We start from the raw sequence: 26,142 nt of genomic DNA on the forward strand, positions 1-26,142 counted from the left end.
ATTAATTTGCCAGTAGACACACACACACACACACACACACACACACACACATATATGGGTAATTTACAGTCAGCAGGTCATTATTGCACAATAAATCCTGGCGAGTAGCTGATACATTCACACAGAAGTTGCTCTAAAACCTTCTCGTAAGTGTCTCGTAAGAGAAATAAATTAAAGAAGACTTTACCTAATGAGAAATTTCTGAATAAAAGTCAGATAGATTCTTTTTTTTTTTAATTGCCTGAACTAGGGTTGGTAATCAAGGACTGGTTCTTATTCAGAACCAGTTCCATTGTTTTAAAAATTACAGAATCAAATGATTTTCATGACTTTTGGTTTTGTTAATGACTCCTCCACTTGCATGCAATTTTCCTCTGCTGCTGATGGAACACCATACTTAAATACTCTGACAGTGTTTCCTGCAGCTTAATTCATGCAGCAGTGCTGACCCTTTCTGAATCTACAGTGTGAAGCACAAACTGTATCCAGTGTATTTTGATTATGAACTAATTGCTCTAATGAGCTGGTTCTTTTGAATCTACAGTGCAAAACATAAAACACTTCTTGTGAAGACTGATTCCTAAACAAATTACTCTTTATGAGCTGGTTCCCTTTAATTAATCAAAACAAAAAGTGCTACCAGTATGGTATAAATTATTAGATTGCATTTATGCCTCTAAAAAAATCTGCAAACATGTCTTTAGAAGATGTCACAACTGTTTTCAAAGTATACAAAACAAAACACGCTTTTCCTTCAAATAATAGAAATCTTAAGAAATAGTGAAAGTTGTGTCAAACTGCTCCAGTATAATGTCTGCCTGCACTATTAAGGTCACAAAATTACATTACTAGTGATTAGCTGCTGAAAAATTTACATTTTTCATTTCTTGTACAAACCTAGCTTATTTTTAGCATAAGCTACAAAAGGCATTTATAGTAATCTTACATAGGTGCGTTTTGAAATGTTCTCAAGGGCCTAAGACCACACAATTCTATTAATTGGGACATAGTGAAAAAAACTAAAGTCTCATGACAAAGACCGTAGAAGTTTCTTTGAGAAGAAATGTCCTTGTCATTTTTTCTCACCTCGGATCAGCAATTCCGTCATGGGCTATCTGCACTACGTTTCATTAAACTTATAAATATGTTAGTTTAGTATGTTAGAAACAATATTTTAGATCCCCTAAACCAACCGCACCTCTAAACACAGTCGCAATAATTTATTCCATAAATGCATTATTATATATATAAATCTTCCATATCTTTATAAAAAAAAATATACTGTACATCCAAAAATTAGGATGTCGCTAGCAGTAACAAGATAAACAAAAGCCAATGATGTTTGACATCACTGATGTTAAAGCTGTCGTAACACTTGTTTACAACTTTTTATGTTTAAATGATAGTGAGATTTGAGTATTATGGCGGATGGGGATGCTGATTGCAGCAGAGGTTTAAATTTGGATCGGCTCCTCACACAGCATCAAAAGATTCCAATGGCAAACAAAACAATGAGCCAATAAGCAACCAAATAACCAAACGATAAGAAACTGATGACTGAATTTTCAAATAATTTAATTTTAAAATGTTGCCTTGGGTATTAGTATTGAGATCCTCTCAAATGAGTTGATTTCAGCATCAGCGACATTTAAAATACAGACAAATGCTGAAGTTTTGGTGATGAAGGCAAAGGACCATGCGAGGAGAACATTTTGATAGCACAGGCAAAAAAGGCGCTATATGGATGCATCTTACGAGAGTGTGTTAAAAATGATCAGAGAACAGACTTGAATTTTCTCTCTACATTCTACATATTTTTAGGACCACATCCTTTATTAATTCCCTTGGCAGTAAGAGACAATGAAAGGCCCTAGGCAGACCTTTGTCCCAGAGTACTTTGTAAATGTGGTCAAACCATTTCAACAGGAAGAGAAAAACAATGCCCTGGCCCCAACATCTTTGAAGAGTTTCCCCTCGCTCTCATCCAAACAGGAGTAAACAACTTACCAACACTGTGAGAATGGAGAAGAGAGTCCAAATTCCATTTTAACCTCAAGATTTGCCAAAGGCTGAGAAAGGAATTCAGACAACAAATCCTCTCAGGGTCACACTGAGCCTCTGGACAAGGCAGAGGTCTTGGTGAAACTTGAACGCAAACAGCCAGTGCCGTGCTGGTCGTTGCAACACAGGGAACAAGAGCACATTCCATTTCACCATCTCAGTAGCACTGTGGTACAATCCCAGTGCTTTGATGACAGTTTAAATAGTTGCTCTTAAAGGGGTAATTCACACAAAACTTATACCAAAATCTCCTTAGTTGGTACTGCAACCAGTAAAATTTCACGATTCTCGATACCAATTTCAATACCACAGCAAAAATGTGTAATATGCTAGAACACTCTTGTATCCTATTTTTTTCCTCTCCCCTTTTCTCCACAGTGCGCTCTTAAGTCTTTGTGGTGGCGTAGTGACTCGCCTCAATCCAGGTGGTGGACGATGAATCATAGTTGCCTCCGCGTCAGAGACCGCCAATCCGCACATCTTATCATGTGGCTTGTTGAGCACGTTACCACGGAGACGTAGGGCATGTGGAGGCTCACGCTATTCTCCGCGGCATCCACACACAACTAACCACGTGCCCCACCGAGAGCAAGAACCACACATTATAGTTACCACGAGGAGGTTACCCCATTTGACTCTACCCTCCCTTGCAACCGGGCCAATTTGGTTACTAAGGTGACCTGGCTGGAGTTACTCAGCACGCCCTGGATTCAAACTTGCGACACCAGGGGTGGTAGTCAGCATCAATACTTGCTGAGCTGCAGGCCCCCTCTTGTATCCTATTTAAAAAGGTTAAACTATAAATTAAAACAACTGTATGTTTCCTTTGTGTTTTTCAATTAAGCAAACATTGCTTAATTTTTTTTTTATGTGGCACCCATTGAAACCTTTTATTGTTTCCCAAATCCCGTTTTCCATAAGATTTTTTTCAGAATTCCTTGTTTTGAAGTTTAATTCAATTTCATCATAAATATGGTGTCTAATAAGATGAATTCATAAAACTAATAACAATTTATTTTCAAAATTCCATTGCATCCATTTATCATCACTGTATATGAAAATTTCATTGATCAAAACTTTTATCCCATACAACAGCACTATTAGTACTTTTTAAGTTATAAGTTTACAAGTAATTTTTTATTATAATTATTGTTTTGTCAGTGAATATAACATATTACTATACAGTAGTAATATACAGTATTTCTGTTACAAGTTGAATCAAGCTTTTCTTAACGTGAAGATTTTTCAGTTTCTGTGCGTTTTTGATGTTAGTTTCACACCTCCGGATATGCAGTTGGTTGAATGGCCCAGTGCGATTATTAAAGTGCAAAATGCATACAATTAATTATAAAAATTTAGACTGCTGGTGCTACATGCTTCACAGTAATGATTGGAAGACCGCTTCATTTCAGCAAACTGGTTCTTTATAATGGTATGTTTCAATGAACCAGTAAAAAAAACAATTCAGCATTTATTTTAAGTCATGACATAATAATGTAACTAGCACATAATGATATCATGTATACACGCTCAAACACATTCAATTAAAGCCATATTTAACGCATATTGTAAATTATTCCTTTTTTTTTTTTCAATTAGGTTATAACAAGACAGGTATTTACTGTCATTCAGTGTTTCATTCAGTCCTGCACGTCAAGTATGACTGACAAGTACTTAACTTACATTTTGCACACACGTTAGGTCCCAATGAAAGTTAATTGAAATATCCAATTAAAAATAAATGAGCAACATTAAACCATGTGGAGGGCCTAATCCAGACTGTGGGCCGTATGTTGCCCATGTCTGCTTTAGCTGTTTGCAAGATCATCATTAAATCTGCCTCAGCAGTCCTAAATAGTAGATCACTTGGGCGGCCGCCAAAATATCTTCAATGGGAGAACCATGGCATTGTTCTTTCCCTGCTGTCCGCGAGCGACCCAGTCCGAATAGACCAGTTGAGAAACACTGCTTTAACTCACACAACACACACACTTATGTCAGACCCCCTTGCCTCCCTTCTCTCTGACATTTTCTCTGCTGCATTTGTGTGTGTGTGTGTGTGTGTGTGTGTGTGTGTGAGAGACGCAAGTTGACGAGTCAGGCAGACAAGGAGGAAAGAAGATGCGCATGTAAGATTCTCCGTCCGGTTGCATTTTTTCTCAATACCATAGATAAGCAAATGTACATGGTATAAGTCCATTTTCAAACCGTTGTATACCGTGAAACCGGTATAACGCAGCAACCCTAGCACACACACAGTCACAGTTTCAGCAGCATACTCATACTCCAAAAGAGGTGGTTCTCAGTTCAGTCAGTAACTCAAGAACTGCTGCGACTGGATCAGTGCCGTTTACTCAAAAACTTCTACCACGGCAAATTTGCGTGAGCGCTTGTAGGCAGTTGTGTGTCAGGCAGAGCGCGGATATCGAATCGGGTTGGCTCTCAGTACTACCGGTACTGCAGAAACACTGGTATCATGACATCTTTTTTTATTATACTTATTATAGTTATATTCTTCTGTGGAACAAAAAAAAGAAGTAAGTTACAATGTTAGCCTCAGTCACTATTCACTTTCATTGGACCTTTTTTGCCATATTAAACATCTAATTTTGTAGTCATAAGGGTTTGGAACAACATGAAGGAGAATAAAATGATTAATGTTGGGCAAACTATATACATTTATATAAGGTCAAAAGCATACAGGCTCAAAGAAAGTAGTTTTTCTTCCTGTGATACCATTAATAACAGACTTTACAGTACTAGCACATAATATCTTAAAGGAATAGTTCACCCAAAAATTAAAATTCTCTCATCATTTACTCACTCTCATGTCATTCCAGATGTGTATGATTTTCTTCTGCTGAAAATAAATGAAGATTTTTAGATGCTCATCTCAGCTCTGCTGGTCCATACAATGCGAGTGAATGGTGGTCAGACATTTGAAGCTCCAAAAAGTAGATAAAGGCATCATTAAAGTAATCCATAAAACTCCAGTGGTGTAATCCATTTCTTTGGAAGTAATCTATTTGATTTTGCGTCAGAAACCCAAAATAAACTCCTTTTACACTATATTTTGCCACTGCAATCATGATTTCAGCTTGATTACACTTCCAAGTGGTTGACGCAAGTGCAGAGCACATGACATAACAACAAGATGTCCATAAAAGAACCATAAAAACACAAAGTAGTTCATATGAGTTGTGCATTTTATTCAAAGCCACTTGAAGATTTGCAATAGATCTGTGAATTACAAAAGAATTTGCGGCTATATTTAGCCTTCAAGCGGTGCGCAATATTGGAGCGCTACTCACGAACAGCATCTCAGATATAAATGCTCAATAGTTCGGTTCACTTATAATATGCATTTAGAATGGCAGAGGAGGTGCATTTTACCAGAATTTCAATAAGAAGTGAATTAAACTACTGTGAACTTGCCTACAAAAAGACACATACAGGACTTCCTGGAGAGTTTAGAATGTCAAAATAAAAGCGTGCAGGTTTAAAAGTTAAAGTTAATGATATGCTTCCTGGTTCCTCCTCCACATAATGCGTAACCTTACCAGCGAGCTTACCATCCCTCTCATGAGCGCGCGTCACAGATGTACGGAAGCGAACATTTGTAGTTAAAAAGTATATAAGTATTATTTTGTTTCTAAAAAAAAAAAAAAAAAACGTTTGTGTTCAGAAAAACTTTATTTGTCGACTAGAGTTGTGTGGATTATTTTGATGCACCCAATTATGCATTTTGGACCGTCAAAAAATCTTAAATTCTGTTTTGATGAAGAAACTAACTCAGATATATCTTGGATGGCCTAATGGTGAGTACATTATCAGCAAATGTTCATTTTTGGGTGAACTATTCCTTTAAGACCACATCTGAATATGACACCATTTGACTGGACAGTTCACAGGAAACCTGCCTCATGGAGCTGCCATTTTAGAATCACATGACCAACAGAAAACTACTCGCTTAATCTCAGTAACCGTCTTGTTATTGGACACTTTTACTCTTGGATTAAATTAATCATGGCTGATTGTGAATAGTGAATTTCTACAATGGCATCTGTAACTGAAAACTATTGATTTTGAAAGATGCTGCATCCACAACACTAGGTATCATTAAGTCCAAGATGACACAATAAAAAGTTACTGAGTGCACTTTTAAGTGATGCGCTGTTTCCTCACAAAAGCAGTTTATTCAGAACACTTAAGCACCTCCTCCAGTGACAGCCATAAAAAAAAAACAAATCAGCCTCTGCTCTCCTCACCAGTGTACCTATGCATTACACATTGTTTCGCTAACCTTGTAGACTCCCCAAGACAAAAGGGCTCTGGCAGCTTGCTGGATGGTGCTAAGAAGTGTAATCAAGCTTGAAATCATGATCGCAAAGGAGACTACTTATGTCAAGATTTATAGAGAAAAAGGAGTTATATTTTGTTCTGTTCTCACTAAATACAATTAGATCACTTCACAAGACATGGATTAAATCACTGGAGTCATATTAATTACTGTTATGCTGCATTTATATGCTTTTTGAAGCTTCAAGGTTTTGGTCACCATTCACTTGCATTGAATGGACCAACAGAGCTGAAATGGTCTTCTAAAAAATATATCTTAATTTCTGTTCTGCAGAATGAAAGTCATACACATCTGGGATGGCATGAGGGTGAGTAAATTATGAGAGAATTTTAAGAACAATAAGAACTCTGAATTTGACAGTGACTATAAGCCAATAAAACCATAATACATTAACATATCCCTGTCTACAACATAATAGCACATTCATGAGCCGTGCACCCTTAAACTTGCTGTGATCTTAGGAACACAAGGCATACACTTACTCGTGTCCTTTAACTTGTGCACTATAGCGTTCATGCAAACATAGCGTCAGTTTAAAAGTACAATATTACTTTTTATTAGAAATATCACAACTGCACAACTTACCAATGAAAAGCTATTAGTTTATAATTTATTTACTTAATCCATACCGTCAGATGTCACCGCAGATTAGAGCGATGCAGTTACCGTAGCCGATGTATTGCACAACACATCATTAAAAACCATTAAAACATGCGGGTTCAAAGAAAGCCCGTGTCAGTGCAACTACAACCCGTCTTGAGAGAAAACCTAACAATGTTACATTTTAGAAATAACAGTTCACTGTGCAACAACGTAACAGTATTCATGTACGGTAAGCAGCCGGGCTTTAATCTTGTTTGACAGTTCTGGATCTCGAGCGGAGCGGCACAATCATTTACATGCGGCTGCTCGCCCCAAAAAGAAGCTGTTAAGTTATGAAAGGCCTAAATACCTATTGGACCCTCTTTGTGTTTTGATGAACGCCTTCTGTTTACATCTTTTTCAAGAACACTGCTCCTAGTCTCCCCAGCCGACGCCATCTTCCTCAAACACAAATCATTGGCAGTGTCTCGTTTCGAAGGCTACGTGCTAGGTAGGACACGTCCTTTGAAGGCTGCAATATTCCGAGTGTTCTCCTTTAAAAAAGTCTCGTTTTAACGAGACGACCTTCGTAGAACAAACGGAAACGTAACGTAACCGTAACGTAACATGGTTGCTATGACAGCACGCCAGTCTTTAACAAGCGCGAGCGCTCTGATGAAAAGGGAACAAAGTCCCACCGGAAGGGAATATATGAGGTAAATTTTAGGAGAGTTATAATGATGTAATGAGAAAAGAAAATAGATTTTATAGGTGTAGCCTACTTTTAGTCTATAATACTTTATTTTAATTATATATTAATATAATTATACATATATACTCGGCACCCATCTATTGAGGTACTTCAACTTGGGAATTAACCTTTCTTTCATTAGAACCTAATATTTATGGGCAAATTGGCGTTCTTTTTTTAGACATTGGCGTTGAAGCAAAGAATTGTTGTGAGTGCCCACAAAGGATACACCTCTTGCCTCCTCCTAATTCCCTTGAAAGCAGGTCGCATTCGCAGTATCCTAATTGTTTTTCAGAAACGAAACAGCCTCGATGACGTAGGAGGCCGACAAACGCGACCTCCGGAGGACGCAGCCTTTCAAACGAGACACAGCCATTACTTCCCTCTTTTGTTCAGTCTGGACATACCTTGCAGACTGCCACGCCCGCACTAAAATCTATATCCAATAATACGCCAGAAAAACTCAATAAGCCTATCACATTTGTCCTATTTTAAAGAACCGCCCATTGTTTTCCCCCATATTTGGTTAAGTTACGCTCCGACAGCGTGAGTGATGTACAAAACAAATGACAGAAAAGTCTACAAACCTTTATGCTGTTAAGTCATAAGTCTACTTTCATCATTGGAACTATATTGTACATCTGCAAAGAACACAGTCAAATAATTGTACATTGAAGTTTTTGATTCAGTTTTAATGTATTTGTTTTGAACAAATTACTCCTTTTCAGGGCACCCTTAAAAAGTGACATATATCAAAATATTAAGCAGAAATAAAACACTAAAGCACAAAACGTTGAAATAATCCCCCCTGCAGATCACAAACAAGTTTATACAGTGGCAAAGACATACTTTATAGGCTACTGACAACAGGCTTACAAAATTCTGAAATTGAAACATTTGACACTCAAACACATGGTCCTAAACACCTGTTATTTCACTTCCTACTTATCCCAATTTTGTCCTCTCATCTTTATGCATATCGTGTTTAATATTGTTCCCTTCCCCTTTTTTATAGCTCCAGCTAAGGCTTCTCCAGCTGAATGTCACCTCCACAGTTAGCTACGTCCTGATATGGGCCTTGCATTTGAGAGCATTGAATTTTATGGTATACTGAGTTGCAGTCATCCAAGTTTAGACCCTGTGGACAGATATGTGAACATCTCTTTCTTAAATGAACAGCATGTTGGGAATATACGGTTTCTAAAAAAAGCAAAATAAAGTGGGAATGGACATACCTCATAGATATTCTCCTCCTCCCTTCCATTCTTTCTCTCCAGTTGATTCAATGTCTTTGACTGGAATAATAAAGTTGAAAACTATGAAACTGGGCTGTATCACCACAATGTGCATTATTTGCTAGTCCAGTTATCTCTTCTGCAGATCAGCAATGCATCATCTAATGATCATTTTAAATTGTTCTTAAGCTATTATTGGAGGGATCCAGTAAATCTATGCCTAAGATCACTACTGAATTTCTTGATCTATTAGTATCATGATTTATTATTGTGCATGGTGCATTTTTATGATGTATGGAGCACACCTTGGGTGTTTTGAAGTACATATTCAGTTACAAAGAGGTGTGTCTGACCTTACAGAGGAGCATGGTGCTGGGGATCAGCACGCACAGCAGCAGCAATACTCCCTCAGCTGTAATGATGCTGTTCTTGACACTTTCACTGAGGTTCAGGGTCTTCAAGAAGGGTTCTAATGAAAGAAAAGTGGAGAGACATACATGGTAGACAAAGTCTCATAAGACTGTTTGACTTGAAATCCAGTCTTTTATTGGGTTCCTGCCAATAAGGAAATTGTGAAATGTTCATACTCATTCTGCCCATAAAAGTATATTTCTTAGATGGTTCTCTGATAAATCAGTTCCAAATTCTCTCATCATTTACTCACCCTCATGTCATCCCAGATGTGAATGACTGACTTTCTTCTGCAGAACAAATTTGAATAAAAATAGAAATATATCTCAGCTCAGTAGGTCCTTAAAATGCAAGTTAATGGTGATCAGACTTTTGAAGCTCCAAAAATCAGATAGTCTGCATAAACGTTATTCATACGACACCAGTGGTTAAATGAATGTCTTCTAAATTGAAATGATCACTATTGGTGCGAAAAATGTAAAAATTTGAGTACTTTTATACTATAAATCATCAGTCAGCAGCAGTATGCACATTAACAAGAGCGCTGAAATCACATGGTCTCTCATGTGACGTATTTGAATTGGCATGTTACGGACGTAATCTCATGTTCTTCTCTCAGCTGAGACTTTCAGGATAAGCACACAAATGCACCATTGTCAGTAAACAATCAGATACAAAAACAGATCTAAACCAAAACCAACTAAGCTTCTGTACAGTGTTCCTTCTACTCAGTTGTAAACAGCACTTCTCTTCTGGGTGTGTCGCACGTGCGTCAGTTCTCGTGTGTCTCACATGCTAACGCAATTGTGTCACATGCGCATACCACTGCTAACGTGATGATTTAGAGTTAAAAAGTTCTTAAATAATGATCTCTGTCACACCAAAAGTGATCAAGTTGTCCCGAAGACTTTTGGAGTTTCAAATGTCTGATCACCATCCACTTACATTTTAATGACATACTGAGCTAAGGTATTTTTCTTCAAATGTGTTCTGCTGAAGAATTAAAGTCATACACATATGGGATGGCAAGAGGGTGAGTAAATGATGAGAGAATTTTCATTTTTGGGTGAACTATCCCTTTAAATGTCTCTCATTGGAATAGGCTGTCATTTGCTGGGCAAAGGGTACATTTGCTGTTCAATCAGACATGGACACATTATTTGATTACATGTGTCCTGGAATTTCATGTACCTTTTTTACAAAAACTTGGCCATCAAAATTGTGCCCTGAACTGATACATGCTATTTGTTTTTGTTCAAGGACAAAAGGCACTTCACTGGAAATAGCTTTAATTAATCAAAAGTTACAGAAGAAAATTAGAGTAGGAGTCAAAAAAGCTTACATTATTAGTTCAATTGACAACTTATAAGGAGAGTTAAGTAACACAAACTTAGCATGAAGGAGTGGAATTTGAGTTAATGCCATTGAACAGGTTATTTGTGTTTTCTAAACTTAGCAAACTGATTTGAATATGTGGATTATTGCTTTCACAATGTGGCTTTTCAAAAGCTTGAGTGCCTGCATTGTTTACTTTATGGGTTGCATATCTATGCAATGCACTTTATAATGCTAGACTGAGTGATCGTAATGCATTTGAGTAGAATCTTGGCCTTATGAAAGGTTTGTTGTCTAAAAATGTTTCAGACTTAAATGACAAGAAATTATATGCTTCAGTGTATAACTATGATCTGACTCACTGTAGACTTGGAGGAAGGTGCCATGAGTAAAGATGGAAATGCGATGAGAGCTGTGATTCAGGTAACACTGGTACAGGCCTGTGTCATTGAGAAGGACGTTCTTCAGAACCAATGGATGGCATTTGATTCCATTTGCTTCAGCAGCCACATTCTCTGACATAATTACAAATCTGGGTATTATGGTGCCATTCATGGTGAAAGTTTTCATGATCCAGCTGACAGTGAGGTTCTCCTTACAGCAGTAGCAGCACTGGATTGTGGCTTCATGGGAGAGAGGAACACGCAGGAACGGCTGATCTGCCTCCAGTTTCAGCTCTGCCTGTTTACCATTGGCAACAGCTTATGCAAAGGACAAACCAAAGAGGCACAGAACAGTAGTTTTAATAAAATGTCAGTTTCTCTGTAAGTAACTGTGGCACAACAGCAGGACTGTATTGAAATTTCAAGCAGTCAGTAACACAGGCCGAGTCAGTGACTGGTCTGTTGTCATGTTCTCTTTAACTAGAGCATCGAGGGTTTTATTCGTGCGGTTCTTTAAGACTCACACATGTTATTAAAAACCTCTTATGTCGAAGCAGCTTAACATAAAGCTTTAATCTATCCTGAATGGTAATTTCTTTTCAGTCCACATGATATCAGTATGTTTAAATCTTTTAGTACCATTAATTCCTACCCACAAAATGCTGTATGGGCAAGACTTATATTCGTACTGAAAGAAGCTTCGGTCTAAAATTAAATTATACTGTTATAAATTAAATACACACTGATAAAGCATGTTTTTACATGCTGGTTGCAATAAGATGCAAATTGCAACGGCTGCTCTGAGGGGAGATCAGCTTCACTGAAGCAGAGCAGAGAAGTCCAGATGGGTAATTTATATTCTTAGTTCTTTTGTAGAAGATAAAAAAGCTTCTTAAACAATCTGTGATAATACACTTTCTAAAGCATTTAGATTTCATTATAAAATGTTGTGCCACAAGAGAGGACGGATTACTTAAAACAAGCAAAAACTTATTAGCATCAAAATGAATGCTGACAAAATGTTAACAATATGCATACAAACATTGCTACATACACATTTTAGATATAGGTTGATACTTACCTGCCCAGAAATACAAGAAAAAGACCAATCCGAATGCCATCTTTTCTAATACACCAGATAAACTCTTTACAGCATATACTGCAGCTCAACAGGATCAAGACAATTCTGACACTTCTGCAAATGTACCGTTTGAACGATTGTCTTTATATCCAGTATCATCTAGACCACACACTTCTCTTTTTGGTATACACACACACTTTATTATCTTTTTTCAGATAGTACACAATTTAAGTCATATTTAACTACTGGTGCTGAAAATAAAAAAAATAAAAACAAGTCTTTTTGGCATTTATTTGAAAAAAATAAAATAAAATAAAAATTATAATAAAAATGCCAAAAAAAAAAAGAAATTGTACCTACATTTGACTTCAGTATCTTACATATAAAATCAAAGCCCAAATACACAGAATAGTCCTTGCATAAACATTTATATAGACAGACAGCAATAGAATGCCTGTATTGAGTGGACTCCTGTACAGTGAATTACATAAAAGGCAGACAAGTGTGGCTGAGGATTTAAAAAAAAAAAAAAAGCATTCAAAAAAATCTTTCACAATTTCACCAAATGCTGTGGGCGAAAAAGTCAGTTTTAAGAAGAATAACAAAAGAGTTGAACTATTATCATTTGGTGGGCATGAGTCAGTTAACACATTGCACTTAATGAGAGTGAGTTTACAGCATATCAGATTTGCCCTACATATTTAAAACTGAACATTGCCACTGCTTGCCAGCAGGCCTAAAAGAGCCCTTCAGACAAAAAACATCTGCATAAGGCACCCTATAAATACATTTAAACATACAGCTAATACCACTATTATGATTAGATTGAAACATTATCAAAAGTACAAGGAGAGAGAGAGAGAATGACACCCAAAACATCAATATCAACAGTAACTCACTATTGCCATTTAAGTGATTGAGTGATGCCTTTTAAGGTTAGTCTGGTTAAGGATGTCCTCTGTTTCTCTCTCATTCCCCATTGTTACAGTATGGAATTGATAGTGCGTGCTGTAATTACATAGTTTTCTAAGAACATTAAAATAACAGAACAAAATAAAACCATTTAACCACTCATCAAAGCTTCAAGTTGGGTAATGAAGTGAGAGAACAGTTCTTGTGCCATAGTAGTTTCATTACCAATTTGTAAACTAAATTTTGCAACTTCTAAAACTGAATACTGTAAAAAGTAAACAAAGCACTGATCACCAGGTACTAGGGCCAACATCACTGGTTCCTTTTAAGTAAAGGCCAGAAAGGGAGACTTCAAATTTCAGAGTAAACCAATTTGTCATAAGACATAAAGTAAGTCTATTGCCCGTAGAACTATCGTAAACTGTTGAGGAAAGAGTGGGAAAAGGTTGGGAACAGGCCTTGTTGAAAAACAAAATAGCAACACAAAATACAACCTGAAAATGTTCAACCCACCAACATAAATCACACTACAAAAGCAAAGAAAGGTAGAATACGTTGCATAACTAGACAGTGAGAAAATCAGTTGCAGTCGCATCATGGATGCATGTTGCATGAGATCATGATCAAATAATTACAGTACTGGTGAGAAAACCCACTGTTTGTGTTCCCGTCTCCAAACTCTGAGATAAACTCATAATTTTAAAACCCCGAGAAGTGCCTGATCCTCTGTGGTCTGGTTATGTTTTAAAGTGGGGAGAGAGGACGAGCTGCTCCCATAAGATGAAGAAAATTAAGGTTTGGTTAAATGAGGACAAAGGTACTTCTCTAGAATAGATACAGCAGTTCCATTTTGAATCAACTTTCTTAAATAGGATTAAAAGCCACTATATTTTCACATCATTTCGTGGGTTGATCCAGCAATTCAAACGTTTAGAGCACTCAAAGCTTGGAGAGGAGTGGAAGACTGGAATGGCCCCCCTCTTTTCAGCCAAGTGTATCATATTCCCATTTACAGCTGATCGGTGTCATCTGAGATTTATCACTTTGGTCCTGCTTTATGATAAAAAGCTGACAAAACTAATCTCTAAAATATTGAGAAACAATGACAATTAAAATCAATTGCTTAAAAAAAATATTTGGACAAATCAAGCATATATATAATTATTGCATTCAATTTGTAACAGTATTAAACAATAAAATCCAAAACAACTCTCTGGTTTCACCATATATTTCTCAACTAACCCCAATTTGTCTGGCATTGGAAATGATTGATGCCTTTTACAAACATCTCATGTATTTGCATAGATTCACATGCAAACAGACAATGTTTTAATATGATCCATGTCTACCTACCAGAGTACTTTCAAACCAATGAACAACATCTGCGTTAGAGTACGGTAAACACTGTGCATGCTTCATATGCTATAACAGCACAATATATATATATATACACACACACATATAGACAATTCCACAGTATCAAAGCTTCACTACATCTCTCAAAATCAAACCTTGCAACAGCCTTCTCAGTTTTACTCTCCAAGGTTAGACATGTCTTAAATCAGTTCCATCTCACCCAAAAACCTCTCCGTCACTTCCTTTCCTTATTTAATATCTATTGACCTATTCTACTTAGCAATTTTCTGTTCTTTTCTCTTGTTCACAGAGTAATGACAGATTGTCTGGTAGGAAGACAGAGAATCCCATTTAACTAACATAACAAGGTTAAAATGATTGGCAGATTGGCCAATGCATGCTACTACAGAGTAATATTCTGCTAGGAAATCTACTTATATCTATTTCAACATGCATTAATAGCATGGTTTTATATATATATATATATATATATATATATATATATATATATATATATATATATATATATATATATATATATATATATATATATATATTAAAAAATATGTTTTGCCAAAATATTTTGGACATGGCTGCTCTCTGTTGATTTCAACACTAAAAGAAACGACACATTATCTGTTAGAATAACCTGATTAAAAACCTGACTGAATCATCTGTCACAGCAGCAGTTTATATTTGAGATTGAAGCACTGTGTATTCATAGAGATGCAACTATACTTGCTATAGTCTCTTGGCACTAAACTACTTTTGACATGCTTCGATTTACTATGGTGTGTGTGTGTGTGTGTGTGTGTGTGTGTGTGTGTGTGTGTATATTTGTGTTGTAATGACTTTACATGCACACTCAGCATTTCACTCTGATCTCTCTCTAGGTGTTTGCTCATTTCTTTGGCATTTTTTGGCAAGACTGTCACTTTCTCATACCTCTATGCGAAACACATACCCACTCATTCATGCTCAAGGATTACTATAATTTCACAACAAGCGCTCTATTTCATTACTCAGTGGCTTGGAAACTGCCTGAGGCCTGATGTCATTCTTCTGAAAGGACAGTTGAGAAGAGGGAATGGATAGAGCAGGAAAATTCAGGCTTTAGTCAATCAGTGTATCCCTCGAAAGCAACTTTCAAGTCCAGCACGTACAGTTATCTAAAGACAAAAAGCACAGACTAAGAATGAAACTACATAACATTTATAAAATAAAAATTTAAAAATACCAATATTGCAGTAAGCATGTGGCATTACCTTGTAAGTTTCTCAGTTGAAATGGCTCCCCTGAAGTGAATATTTAGCAAGGAGTTCTTGCAACTTATGATGGTCCTCCTCAACATTCTGCAGATGCACAACGCAACAACAGACATATTAGTAAGAAAACCATCTCTCAGCTCATTTCACTTACTAGGATGGAACCCTGACAAAAGTTTGGACACACCTACTTATTCTTTATTATTATAATTGTCCACGTTTAAGCAATTATAACACAAATGGATGTATGGCAATTATATAGTGACCAAAATATTTCCAGCTCTGCACACTCTGGGCATCTGGTATGCTTATTAAACATTATTGAGTGAGTGAGGAGAAAAAGAACACATATGTGAGAATGCTTTTTGTTGACTACAGCTCAGCATTCAACACCATAGTGTCCTCCAAGCTTGATGTGAAACTCCGGGCTCTGGGTTTAAAAAGCTTGCTGTGCAGCTTGATCCTTGACTTCCTGTCAGGCAGATGCCAGGTGGTCAGAATGGGCAGCAACATCTCCTCATCACTCGATTCTGGAGCACCGCAGGGGTGTGTTTTCAGCCCACTCCTGTATTCCCTGTACACACATGACTGGTGGTACATCTGATCACTGACAAGGATGAAACAGCCTACAGCGAGGAGGTGCACACTCTGACACGCTGGTGTCAGGAGCACAAACTCTCCCTCAACATCAGTAAGACCATGGAGCTTGTGGTGGAGTTTAGGAGAAAAGACAGAACACAGCCGCATCACCATCAATGGAGCACCAGTGGAGAGAGTCAGTAGCTTCAAGTTCCTCGATGTCAACATCACTGAGGAACTCACATGGACCGTCCACACTGAGGCCATTGTGAAGAAGGCTCACTAGCATCTCTTCTTTCTGAGACAGCTAAGGAAGTTTGGAATGAACCACCACATCTTCACACGGTTCTATACCAGTACTGTAGAGAGCATCCTGACTGGCTGCATCACTGCCTGGTATGGCAACAGAACCGCCCTCAACCGCAAATTCCTGCAAAGGGTGATGGAAACTGCCAGACACATCATCGAAAGTGAGCTTCCCTCAGTCCAGGACATCTATACCAGGCAGTGTGTGAAAAAAGCTCAGAGGATCATCAGAGTCTCCAGCCACCCGAGCTATGGGCTGCTCTCACTGGTACCATCAGGCAATGGTTGAGCAAATATGTGTATATTAGATATGTAAATTGTATTGTGTAAATCTGATGTTTATTGTAGATTGGTATACGTCTCATCGCTGTCATGTCTGCTATGTTGCTTGCTATGTTGCTTTTTTATAGTGCTAAAGAGTCACAGTGTTTACAGTTTGAGGAAATCAACCTACAAATGCCTTAAATATTGTTCTCAGCATAATTGGCTGGGAAAAAGAGAAAGTATTTAATATTGACAAACATTTCAGTCAAATGTGTCTTTTGTGTGTGTGACTGCTCTCTTCCACAAACAATTATTTTCCTCCTTGTGTCACCTTTTCATTGCTTCTTATTGAGTCTCCCTAGGATAATTTTAATATTTTTTCTTTTTTTTGTCTGTACAGTCAATGCACTCAAAACATCTTTCCACTCATTTCACTCACCTGCAGTCTTTTTAGTTGCTCCTTGAGAGCCTGTAGTCGTCTCTGCACCTCCTCCATGAGTTCCTGAGACAGCACTAGAGGAGCACTGATCCCTCTTTCTTCTCCTTTATTCCCACCATCCTTTCCTTGCCCTTTTTCATCTACAATGGATTCCTCCACTGAGAGGGACATTTTTTTAATCACAAATTGGCCAATCTTCCTCAGTTGTAATAATTATTCTAGCGTGTGTGGCTGAAGCTTTTTCAATTTAATCCTAAAGTAATATGTATGCAGTACCTGTTGATGGAAATCCATCTGTCTCCAGACTTTCAGGCCCCGCCCCTCCAATCTCCCCAACAGTCTGAGAGTCATCTGAAAGGCTAATCCTCCCAACCAACAGCCTCTTCAAATCCATAACTGTGCAAAACAAGAATAATTATGTCATCTAATATTAGGTGCCCTGTATAATCGGTTAGAAAGGCCTAAAATGTAATAAATACTGACGTTCATCCAAAGCACCAATAGCCGTCTTCTCTGGAGGTGTGTGGCTGTGGGTGAGCAGGTCAAATCCATTGGCAGCTAGGTAGTCTATGAGTGAAGGCCCAGAATCTCTAACTTTCTCATCAGCAAGATTGTCCTTAAATCGCCCTACAATGAAAAAAACACATACTCCCATCACATCATAAACATCATGGCAAAATAATTTAGACAGACCAAAGATCAGTTTCCAAGAGACAAATTCTCACCGCTGCGAACTTTCAACAAGTCTCCTCCGTTCTCAGTGGGGCTAAGAGGGGGATTAAAACTAGATAAGAGAAAAAGAAAAAGTTTTCAAAAACAAGGAGAGAACAGTAAAGGAACACTCCCTTTCATATAAGGGTTTCTACACTTTTTAAGCAATGAAGTACCATGACTTTTCCCTGACTTATCCAGTCATTTGAGATTACTGATAAGACTTTTTTATTTTTAGAAAATATTTTGTAAAGATTGCTTGGTGGATTTCTATTTGAAAGATATAGAGATAAGATATATTAGATCCTCAATGGACAGACTGAATTTTCATTCCTTTAACTAGGCAAGTCACTTAAGAACAATAGTCTTATTTACAACAACAGCCTGGAAAGAGGATATTTTAATCTAAAAAGGGGTATGTTTCATGCTGGCTTTCAAGCAAGTTTTACTCCACACATTATAATATTGTCTTATATTTCCAGTTTTCCTTGGCTGTGAGAACTCCGTCTTAAAGGGATAGTTCACACAAAATGTTTAATTCTCTCATTATTTAGTCATATCATATCTCAGGTGTGTATGACTTTCTTTCTTAACCAGAACACATTTGAAGAAAAAAAGAAATAGAAATACATCTCAGTATCTCAGTAGTTCCTTAAAATGCAAGTGGATGATGATCTGATTTTTGAAGCTCCAAAAATCACAGATAGTCAGCATAAACGTCATCAAAACGACTCCAACATTTTAATGAATGTCTTCTAATGGGATACGATTGCTTTTGGTATGAAAAAATATCCCTGTTTAAGCAAAATTAACTCTAAATCATCCCTTCGGGTAAGCTTCACGAGAGGGTGGAGTTGAAGCGGTCTCTCGTGTGACGAGATACAGAGGTAATCTCATGTTCTCCACTCAGTTGAAACATCCAGGTTAAGCACACAAACGCACCATTGTGAGTAAAGAAACCGATAAAAACAGATCTAAACCAAAACCAACTAAGCTACTATACAGTGTTCCTCCTCCTCACTTGTAAACAGCGCTGCTCTTCCGGCTGTGACGTTTGTGCCTCAGTTCTCATGTTTTTCAAATGCCAAAGCAATTACGTCACACCTGCATACCGATGCTGACAGCAGCACTATTTATAGTTTAAAAAGTACTTAAATATTTAGCTTTTTCGCACCAAAAGCGATTGTGTCTCTTTAGAAACAATTAATCGCTGGAGTCGTATCAATGACGTTTATGATGACTGTCTGTGTTTTTTTGGAGCTTCAAAACCACCATCCACTTGATTTTAAGGAACTACTGAGCTACTAAAGATATTTTTCTCATTTTCTTCAAATATGTTCTGTTGAAAAAAGACAGTCATACACACCTGGGTTATCATGAGGGTGAATAAATATTGAGAATTTTCCCTTACAATCCCTTAATGGGGCCATTAGGGCCTTGTTCTATGCGAAAAAACACAAAACATACTTTGCACTGTATCCAGGTCCAATGGCACCGGTAGGTACACTGCCAGGTCTGTTTCTGTTCAGCTTGTTCCCTCCTCTCTTCTTCAGCTCATCAACTGCAGACTTAATCACTTCTGACCAACTGGAACAGAAAACTGACTGTGAGTGGCAGATCAAATTAAATTTATCAAAAGCAAAAATTTATGTCATATGCCTATCAATCATTTTTGTAAGTCTTCTGTACTCATCTTTTTATTGTCCAACAGTGAGACCACCAGAACAATTTTTTTTACATTAATTTGCTTATAATTTTAAATAATAATAAAATAAATAAATTATTATTGTCTCTAAGCCCAGAACCCAACCATCTAGCTCTGAGATGAATAACAACATAAGAAACTTTGATTCAAAGCAACAAAAAAAAACAAACAAAAAACACAAAACAAGGGAACATTGTTACATACATAAGGGTCTTATTTGAGGCACTGAAATATGCATCCAATGAAGCATTGCTAATTACAACCCCAATTCCGAAAAAGTTGGGACAGTATTAAAAATGCTAATAATAACAAAAAGGTGCGATTTTAAATTATGTTCACCCTTTCCTATATTGAAAGCACTACAACTAAACATTATATGATGATTTATCTTTTGAATTTTCTTTTTTTTTTTGAATGTACAGTAATTTCAGATCATATGATTGCAACACTATCCAAAAAAGTTGACAGGGGCAATTTAAGACTAATAATAATATGGCGAGTTCAAATAACAAGGAAATGTGAAACAGGAGATGTTAAACAGGTGAGGCAATCATGTCATAGTACACAAGGAGCCTCCAAAAACAGCCTAGAGCTCCAAGAGATCATTTGAAACTTATCAATTTACCAACAGATACTTCTGCAAATAATTCAGCACTTTGAGAACAATGTTCACCAAAGAAAAAGTGGAAGATTTTGACCATTTCACCCTCTACAGTGCACAATATAGTTTCAAGACATATGGTCAAATGCATAAAGGACAAGATGAAAACCACTTCTGAATGTGTGTGATCTCTGATCCTTCAGACATCACCGTCCCAAAAAACATCATTCATCATGGGCTTGGGATTACTTTATAAACATTGTTAGTCAACACCATTCACTGCAGCATCCACAGATGCAAGTTAAGACTTTACTTTGCAAAGCAGAAGCCAAACATAAACACTGTCCAGAAGCACTGCTGACTTCTCTGGGCTCGGTCTCATCTTAGATGGAAAGTAGAACAGCAGAACTGTGTTTCGGTCCGATGAGTCCACATTTAAAATAGTTTTTGAAAGACACAGCCGTCAATTTCTCCGGGCCAAAGAGGAAATGCACCATCCAAGATGTTATCAGGTAAAAAAAAAAGGGTCTGTATGGACCAAGTGTGTGTCAGTGCCCATGGCATGGGTATCTCGCACATCTGTGAGGGCACCATTAATGCAGACAGATATGTAAAAATTTTGGAGCAGCATATATTGCCATCCAGCACTCTCTTTTTCAAGGACATCACATCATTTTCAGCAGGACAACTTACAAACCACGTACTGCCTAAATAAGCAGAGAGTGCGGATGTTAGATTGGCCTGCCTGCAGTCCTGACCATCTCCAATTGAGAGTGTGTGGTGCATTATAAAGAGCACAATACAGCAATGAAGACCCCATACAATTGTGCAGCTGAAGACCTGCATAATGGATGAATGGGGGAAACTTCCACTTTTTAAACATAACAAACTTGTGTCTTCAGTACCTAAATGCTTAATAAATGCTTTCACAGTGGTAAACACTCGACTGTCCTAACTTTTTTGGAGTGTGTTGCAATCATCTGATCTGAAATTACTGTACATAAAAAACAATGAAATTCACTAGGTAAAACATCATATAATGTTTAGTTGTAGTGCTTTCAATATATCAAAGGGTGAATATAATTTACAAATCACTCCTTTTTGTTTTTTTTAGCATTCTTCATACTGTCCCAACTTTTATGGAATTGGGGTTGTTCATAATCAAATCAAAATCATTTGCAGTGCTTAATGGGAGTGGGAGTTCACTGCTGAGCTCTTTCTGTGTCATTCTCGTTTCTATAATAACAGTGACTTGTCTGATTGGTGGCTCCACGGATGATTTCTCTTTACAATTGTGGGTAGTGTGGTTCTTCAATGAGCATTCAGCTATTAAACATATTTTTGTTTTTCAATCACACGTCACTATCTCAGAGCTCATTAAAATCAATTTCTCTATAGAGAAAATTAATGGGATTTTTGCATTTGGAACCATAAATGGTATATACACTCACTTTTTTCTTTCCACGATAGATTGAGCCACTAGCTCGTAGATCTGTGCTCCACTGTCCCAGGTGAAGATGACATAGAGGGCCTTTGGGTCTGATGGTAAGAAACAAAAGTAACTGCATTTCAATCTCATGTTCCTCAGAGGACAACACAAACTCACACAAACTCTCACTCACCAGTGGCTACTTCTCTGAGAAAAACAGACTCCAGTTTGATGATCGGACTCAGCATCTGTTTGCCTTCCTGAACGGCAATGTTACTTTTGCTCTGACACTTCAAAACCATCTTATCATCCTGCTTCTGCAGCAAGACCAGCAAGTCTGACAGCAACACACAGTGCACATCTGCAAACACACACAAAAAACAGCTCTTCACTTCTGAAAATTCTTACACACTGAGAATCAAAAAACACATTAGTCACATTATTTTCAGTCATGACATCAATTTGTAGGCCAAACAGCAAAGGCTTATTATAAAATAGCGCCTTTTGATTTTTGAGTAAATTAAAATCTTTAGTAAACATTACTTAGAGACTTTTACATTTTGTTCTACAACAGTGCTTCGCAAATTTTTTAGGCAAAGTACCACCTTAGATCAAATCAGAATGTTCAAGTACCACCTAGTCACCACCAATGTTCACTCAAATGTTTTTCAGCATTCGGCAGATATACATTATTAGCGTAGTCTTAAGGACTGTGAGCAACATAAACAATATCATATTTGATTAATATAATACAATATTCCTGTACTTTACACAATCAGCAAGATTGTTTCTAAAATCAAACATACAATATTAACATTTAGAAGTTTTGCAATCCAGTTCTAACAAACTACTTCATATCTTTAGAAATTTAGAGCTTAGGCATTGCTAGACCCTGATTTTCATCTCAACCCCCCTAAAATTATGCAGCTAGCATCACCCTTAAAAACATGTGATAATGTGCATGTGATCTATGAAAACAGCAGCTGCAGTTAGCTATCGGAGATTCATTTTACTCTGAATAATACCCTTACAAGTAATTAACTTTAAAAATTTAAAACTATGTATTTTCCTTCCCTCCAGTCACAGGCTGACTCAGCCATAGGTGACATAGCAGTAATGTTCGTCATATAGAGCTGCCCTGCAGGCGCGCACACCATTTCTCTGTCCCTCATCAGAGCAATCTTGCAGTGAAATCAAAATCAAAATACAGCCAAATACAAACTAGTGTCTGAGTCAAAAGCACTATTTAAGATCACAGACTTTAAGAAAGTCTGAGAATGTGTAAAATAAGCGGAATTATATCTTGCCTCATTCGCATTAGTTTTAATGTTTTTACATTAGTATTTGTTTTAATGTTTTTACATTAGTATGCAGTTTTCTGCATGGGAATAAATGTGATGTCTCTATGTGGTGTGCACATAGAGACATCAGAGCAGCTGATGCTTCAAAGTCGCTACATAAAGAATACAACGGTTGTCTAGTTCGTCAAGCACATGCTTGGTGTAATTGTACTCCTTTTGTAGCATCTTGTTAGAAACATCCATTTTTTAAGCATAAGTTTTTAAGTTTGAGGTATGGCTAATTTATGTTGTAAAACAAAACTTCCAAGTAATGTTAACCACAGATTCCTCCAAACACTTGTTAGAAATTCCTGAGGGATCCAATTGCTCAAAAATCCTAACTCTCTTCTGGGTTTTGGAACTACAAACTGCTGTATTTGGATGAAAACTCAGACTACGTACACACCGCATCTGAATGTTGCCCAAATTAGATTTTTTTCATTCATATGTGACACAGATCTGTTAATTGGATGACACTGTGAACAGCCACAAGCGCTTTGAATCTTATGTTTTCAAATCCGATCTAGACCACTTTCAGATGTGGAAATAAATCATATCTGATTTTTTTCTGTGGTCAGCTAGGTCAGATTCAATGTGATTTTTTTACATTAATCCAACTGAACATTTGTCATTGCACGCTTGATTTATCACATAACATGCTTGTTATAGTTGAACTCTTTTCATTTCAAGTCATATCTTTTGTAGTGTATTCAGTTCCTGTTTAAGAATAGACAATCATAGGCTTTAAAAGTTGGGTTCAGCAGTTTGTTTGAATTTCAGGTAAAAAGATGTAGAGGTAGATTTAGCCTTTGTAATGCCGCTCTTTGCTCATGTCACTCGTGCATAAAACAGTTTCTATATTTCTCAAACGCAAGCAAGCCAATGGAAATCTGAATAATTACAGATAACAATGCTTACCTTATATATATATATATATACACAATGCAGTTTTTCCTGCTGTTCTTCGATTTAATGATATCTCACTCATAATATTACATTCTTAAGCTTGAATGGTAATCAAAACACACCATATGACTGCAACTGACTTTATTCATCTGGTCTTCTATCACTTGCTGTTGGTTTATTATGGGGGCTTTTCCACGGCACAGTACAACTCGACTCGACTCTGCTCCCTTTTTGGGGGTTTTACACTCTGGATTGTACCTGGTACTTTTTTTAGTACCACCTCGGTCGAGGTATCAAGCGAGCCGAGCCATCAAAACCCTGCAAATCACTGACTGGTCACAGAGAATTGTCACTACCAACGTCACTGGATTTGCGAAACGGGACATCAACCCGCTAGTTTTCAAGTTAGCTACAATGATAGCAGTCTGTTCACGTGGCTTTCGAATTGTAAAAAGAAATAGCTGTGCGCAAAACCACGTCGTGGTCAATGAACGAGGTGCAGACGTTCCTCTCATTAACGAAACGACACGAAACGAAAATGTCTTTCAGGAAGTGTCTCAAATGTTGGCCGCACACGTCTACCACTGGACCTACCAACAGTTAAGGGAAAAGTAAAAAAAAAACTTAAAAGTAACTACAGAACCATCAAGGAAAAGTGGAAGTGGTTCGACTAAATGGATGCTATCTAGACCGGCGAGCAATGGGAGAGAGAGTGCCCTGGACTCAGCCACGGCTGGAGTCCACGATGGAGGATGGTACGTTTTGTTAAGTTAATTCTATATTCTGCTTGAAAGCTTCACTTTATTTAGTTGACCAGCTACTGGAAGCTTGCTTCCAATTTAACCATTACACTTGTTTAAAATCACCATAAAACAACTGCTTTATACAGCACAATGAGCTAGTAGCTAACAGCTAGCAGTCGTGTTATTGTTTATTGTTTTGTGTCACGTTTAAGATGATGTCACGGCAGTAGAGGCGGCACAACTAAGACAATCAGCCTATAATCCCACCCACGTTGAGGAGGCACTAAACTGCAGTGGAAAAGTGCAATGAGACAGTCATTGAGTGTCCTATTATTATATAAGTTACATAATTTTACTGTACATATTGAAATAATTAACATGTCTGAGTTTGCTATACGCATGCTCAGGGAATGATATATGCATGCGAGTCAGTTAACGAGCATTGGCTGTTTAGACCAGTGTCTGATATGGTTTACATTTAAAGTGTCATGTGAACAACCTTACAAAAAATCTGACTTGACCAGAAAATCATATTTGGGCCACATTTAGCTGAGCGGTGAATGTAGCATTGTTTGGAGAATGTGATGTCGAGCGGTACCGATTGCTTTCTCCTTGGTCACTTTCCATGTCAGAGGCCCTTCAAACAGCATATTCCTGGAGGTCAGATCAATGTTCTGATGAAGAGATAAAAGAGCAGAAATTATAATAGTCCTAAAGTGTCTGCATTAGTAGGTTGCACTGAAACATGTGATGCCAAGACATTTCTCACCTTGTACTCAGTGTAGAGGTCATTGCTTGGCTTCAGTCCTGAGGTGTCCAGTCTGCGCTGGTAGTCTTTCAAAATCTGAGCAAAGGGTTAGACAGATATTTTGGAGAGAAAGAAATTTGAAAAGTGGCAAAAAAGATAATGCAGAGATTAAAGTTCATGATCCAAGTTAAAACAATCCACATATTGACAAAGACATTTATTTTAACCCTATAACGCCATGTGTATCAAATTTGATACACAATGTTTGAGGGCTCCTGATTCACTGTCTGTTCAAGCAAATGAGGCAAACAACCTATGTTATGTATGATTCACATGTTTATGACACCATCTAGTGGTTATTTCTGAAAAAATGCTTTTAATGTTTTAAATTGGTCAGTTAAAAAATGGCAGCGGACTTGTGAAAAGTGACTATGTTGGAATAAATGACAGCTCATTTTAAATGTTTAAGGTAACATTATAATTAAAGTTGTTGACATTTTTTGACAATAAAGATTTGCTTTATAAGACTACCTTATCATTGTTTAAAAACATTTTGAAATTATGTGTATCAAATTTGATACATTAGGCTTTATGTGTTAAATATGCCATTAACACTGTTATGATTCTGTCAGAAACTAT

General features: G+C 37.2%; 3 protein-coding genes across 7 annotated transcripts in view; all 3 read right to left on the reverse strand.

Annotated features, from left to right (window-relative positions):
- Nucleotides 1-7,631, reverse strand: part of LOC127658453 (hormone-sensitive lipase-like) — a 60,688-nt gene extending 53,057 nt beyond the window's left edge. The window contains exon 1 of the mRNA XM_052147769.1: nt 7,374-7,631. The gene's annotated coding sequence lies outside the window, so the exon portion shown is untranslated. The remainder of the gene's footprint in view (nt 1-7,373) is intronic.
- An 814-nt stretch (nt 7,632-8,445) lies between these two features.
- LOC127658458 (B-cell antigen receptor complex-associated protein alpha chain-like) lies at nt 8,446-12,370 on the reverse strand. The gene is made up of 5 exons (XM_052147775.1): nt 12,200-12,370; nt 11,098-11,436; nt 9,343-9,458; nt 8,990-9,049; nt 8,446-8,892 (listed from the first exon to the last, which is right to left on the reverse strand). The coding sequence occupies exons 1-5, from the start codon at nt 12,237-12,239 to the stop codon at nt 8,776-8,778; spliced, it is 672 nt and encodes a 223-aa protein (XP_052003735.1). The 5' UTR covers nt 12,240-12,370; the 3' UTR covers nt 8,446-8,775.
- Nucleotides 12,371-15,031: 2,661 nt separating this feature from the next.
- LOC127658452 (rho guanine nucleotide exchange factor 1-like) overlaps nt 15,032-26,142 on the reverse strand; it is a 74,255-nt gene continuing 63,144 nt past the window's right edge. For all 5 annotated transcript variants that reach the window (XM_052147766.1, XM_052147767.1, XM_052147764.1 and 2 more), the window contains 11 exons: nt 25,525-25,599; nt 25,354-25,429; nt 21,960-22,127; nt 21,789-21,876; nt 19,499-19,618; nt 18,046-18,104; nt 17,804-17,947; nt 17,597-17,716; nt 17,321-17,478; nt 15,733-15,819; nt 15,032-15,636 (listed from right to left, as the gene is read on the reverse strand). In XM_052147766.1, coding sequence (XP_052003726.1) covers nt 15,745-15,819; nt 17,321-17,478; nt 17,597-17,716; nt 17,804-17,947; nt 18,046-18,104; nt 19,499-19,618; nt 21,789-21,876; nt 21,960-22,127; nt 25,354-25,429; nt 25,525-25,599 — 1,083 coding nt within the window. In that variant the 3' untranslated portion in view covers nt 15,032-15,636; nt 15,733-15,744. The remainder of the gene's footprint in view (nt 15,637-15,732; nt 15,820-17,320; nt 17,479-17,596; nt 17,717-17,803; nt 17,948-18,045; nt 18,105-19,498; nt 19,619-21,788; nt 21,877-21,959; nt 22,128-25,353; nt 25,430-25,524; nt 25,600-26,142) is intronic.

Source organism: Xyrauchen texanus, chromosome 17, assembly GCF_025860055.1.
Source record: "Xyrauchen texanus isolate HMW12.3.18 chromosome 17, RBS_HiC_50CHRs, whole genome shotgun sequence".
Lineage (NCBI taxonomy): Eukaryota > Metazoa > Chordata > Actinopteri > Cypriniformes > Catostomidae > Xyrauchen > Xyrauchen texanus.

What these genes read in the sequence shown, in the direction of transcription:
- LOC127658458 (XM_052147775.1), bottom strand. Translation starts at nt 12,239, where the DNA reads ATGGCATTCGGATTGGTCTTTTTCTTGTATTTCTGGGCAG. An exon ending in CACCTTCCTCCAAGTCTACA is followed by an intron (nt 9,459 to 11,097) that starts GTGAGTCAGATC and finishes TTCTTTCATTAG; the next exon opens with AACCCTTCTTGAAGACCCTG. An exon ending in GCACCATGCTCCTCTGTAAG is followed by an intron (nt 9,050 to 9,342) that starts GTCAGACACACC and finishes TTATTATTCCAG; the next exon opens with TCAAAGACATTGAATCAACT.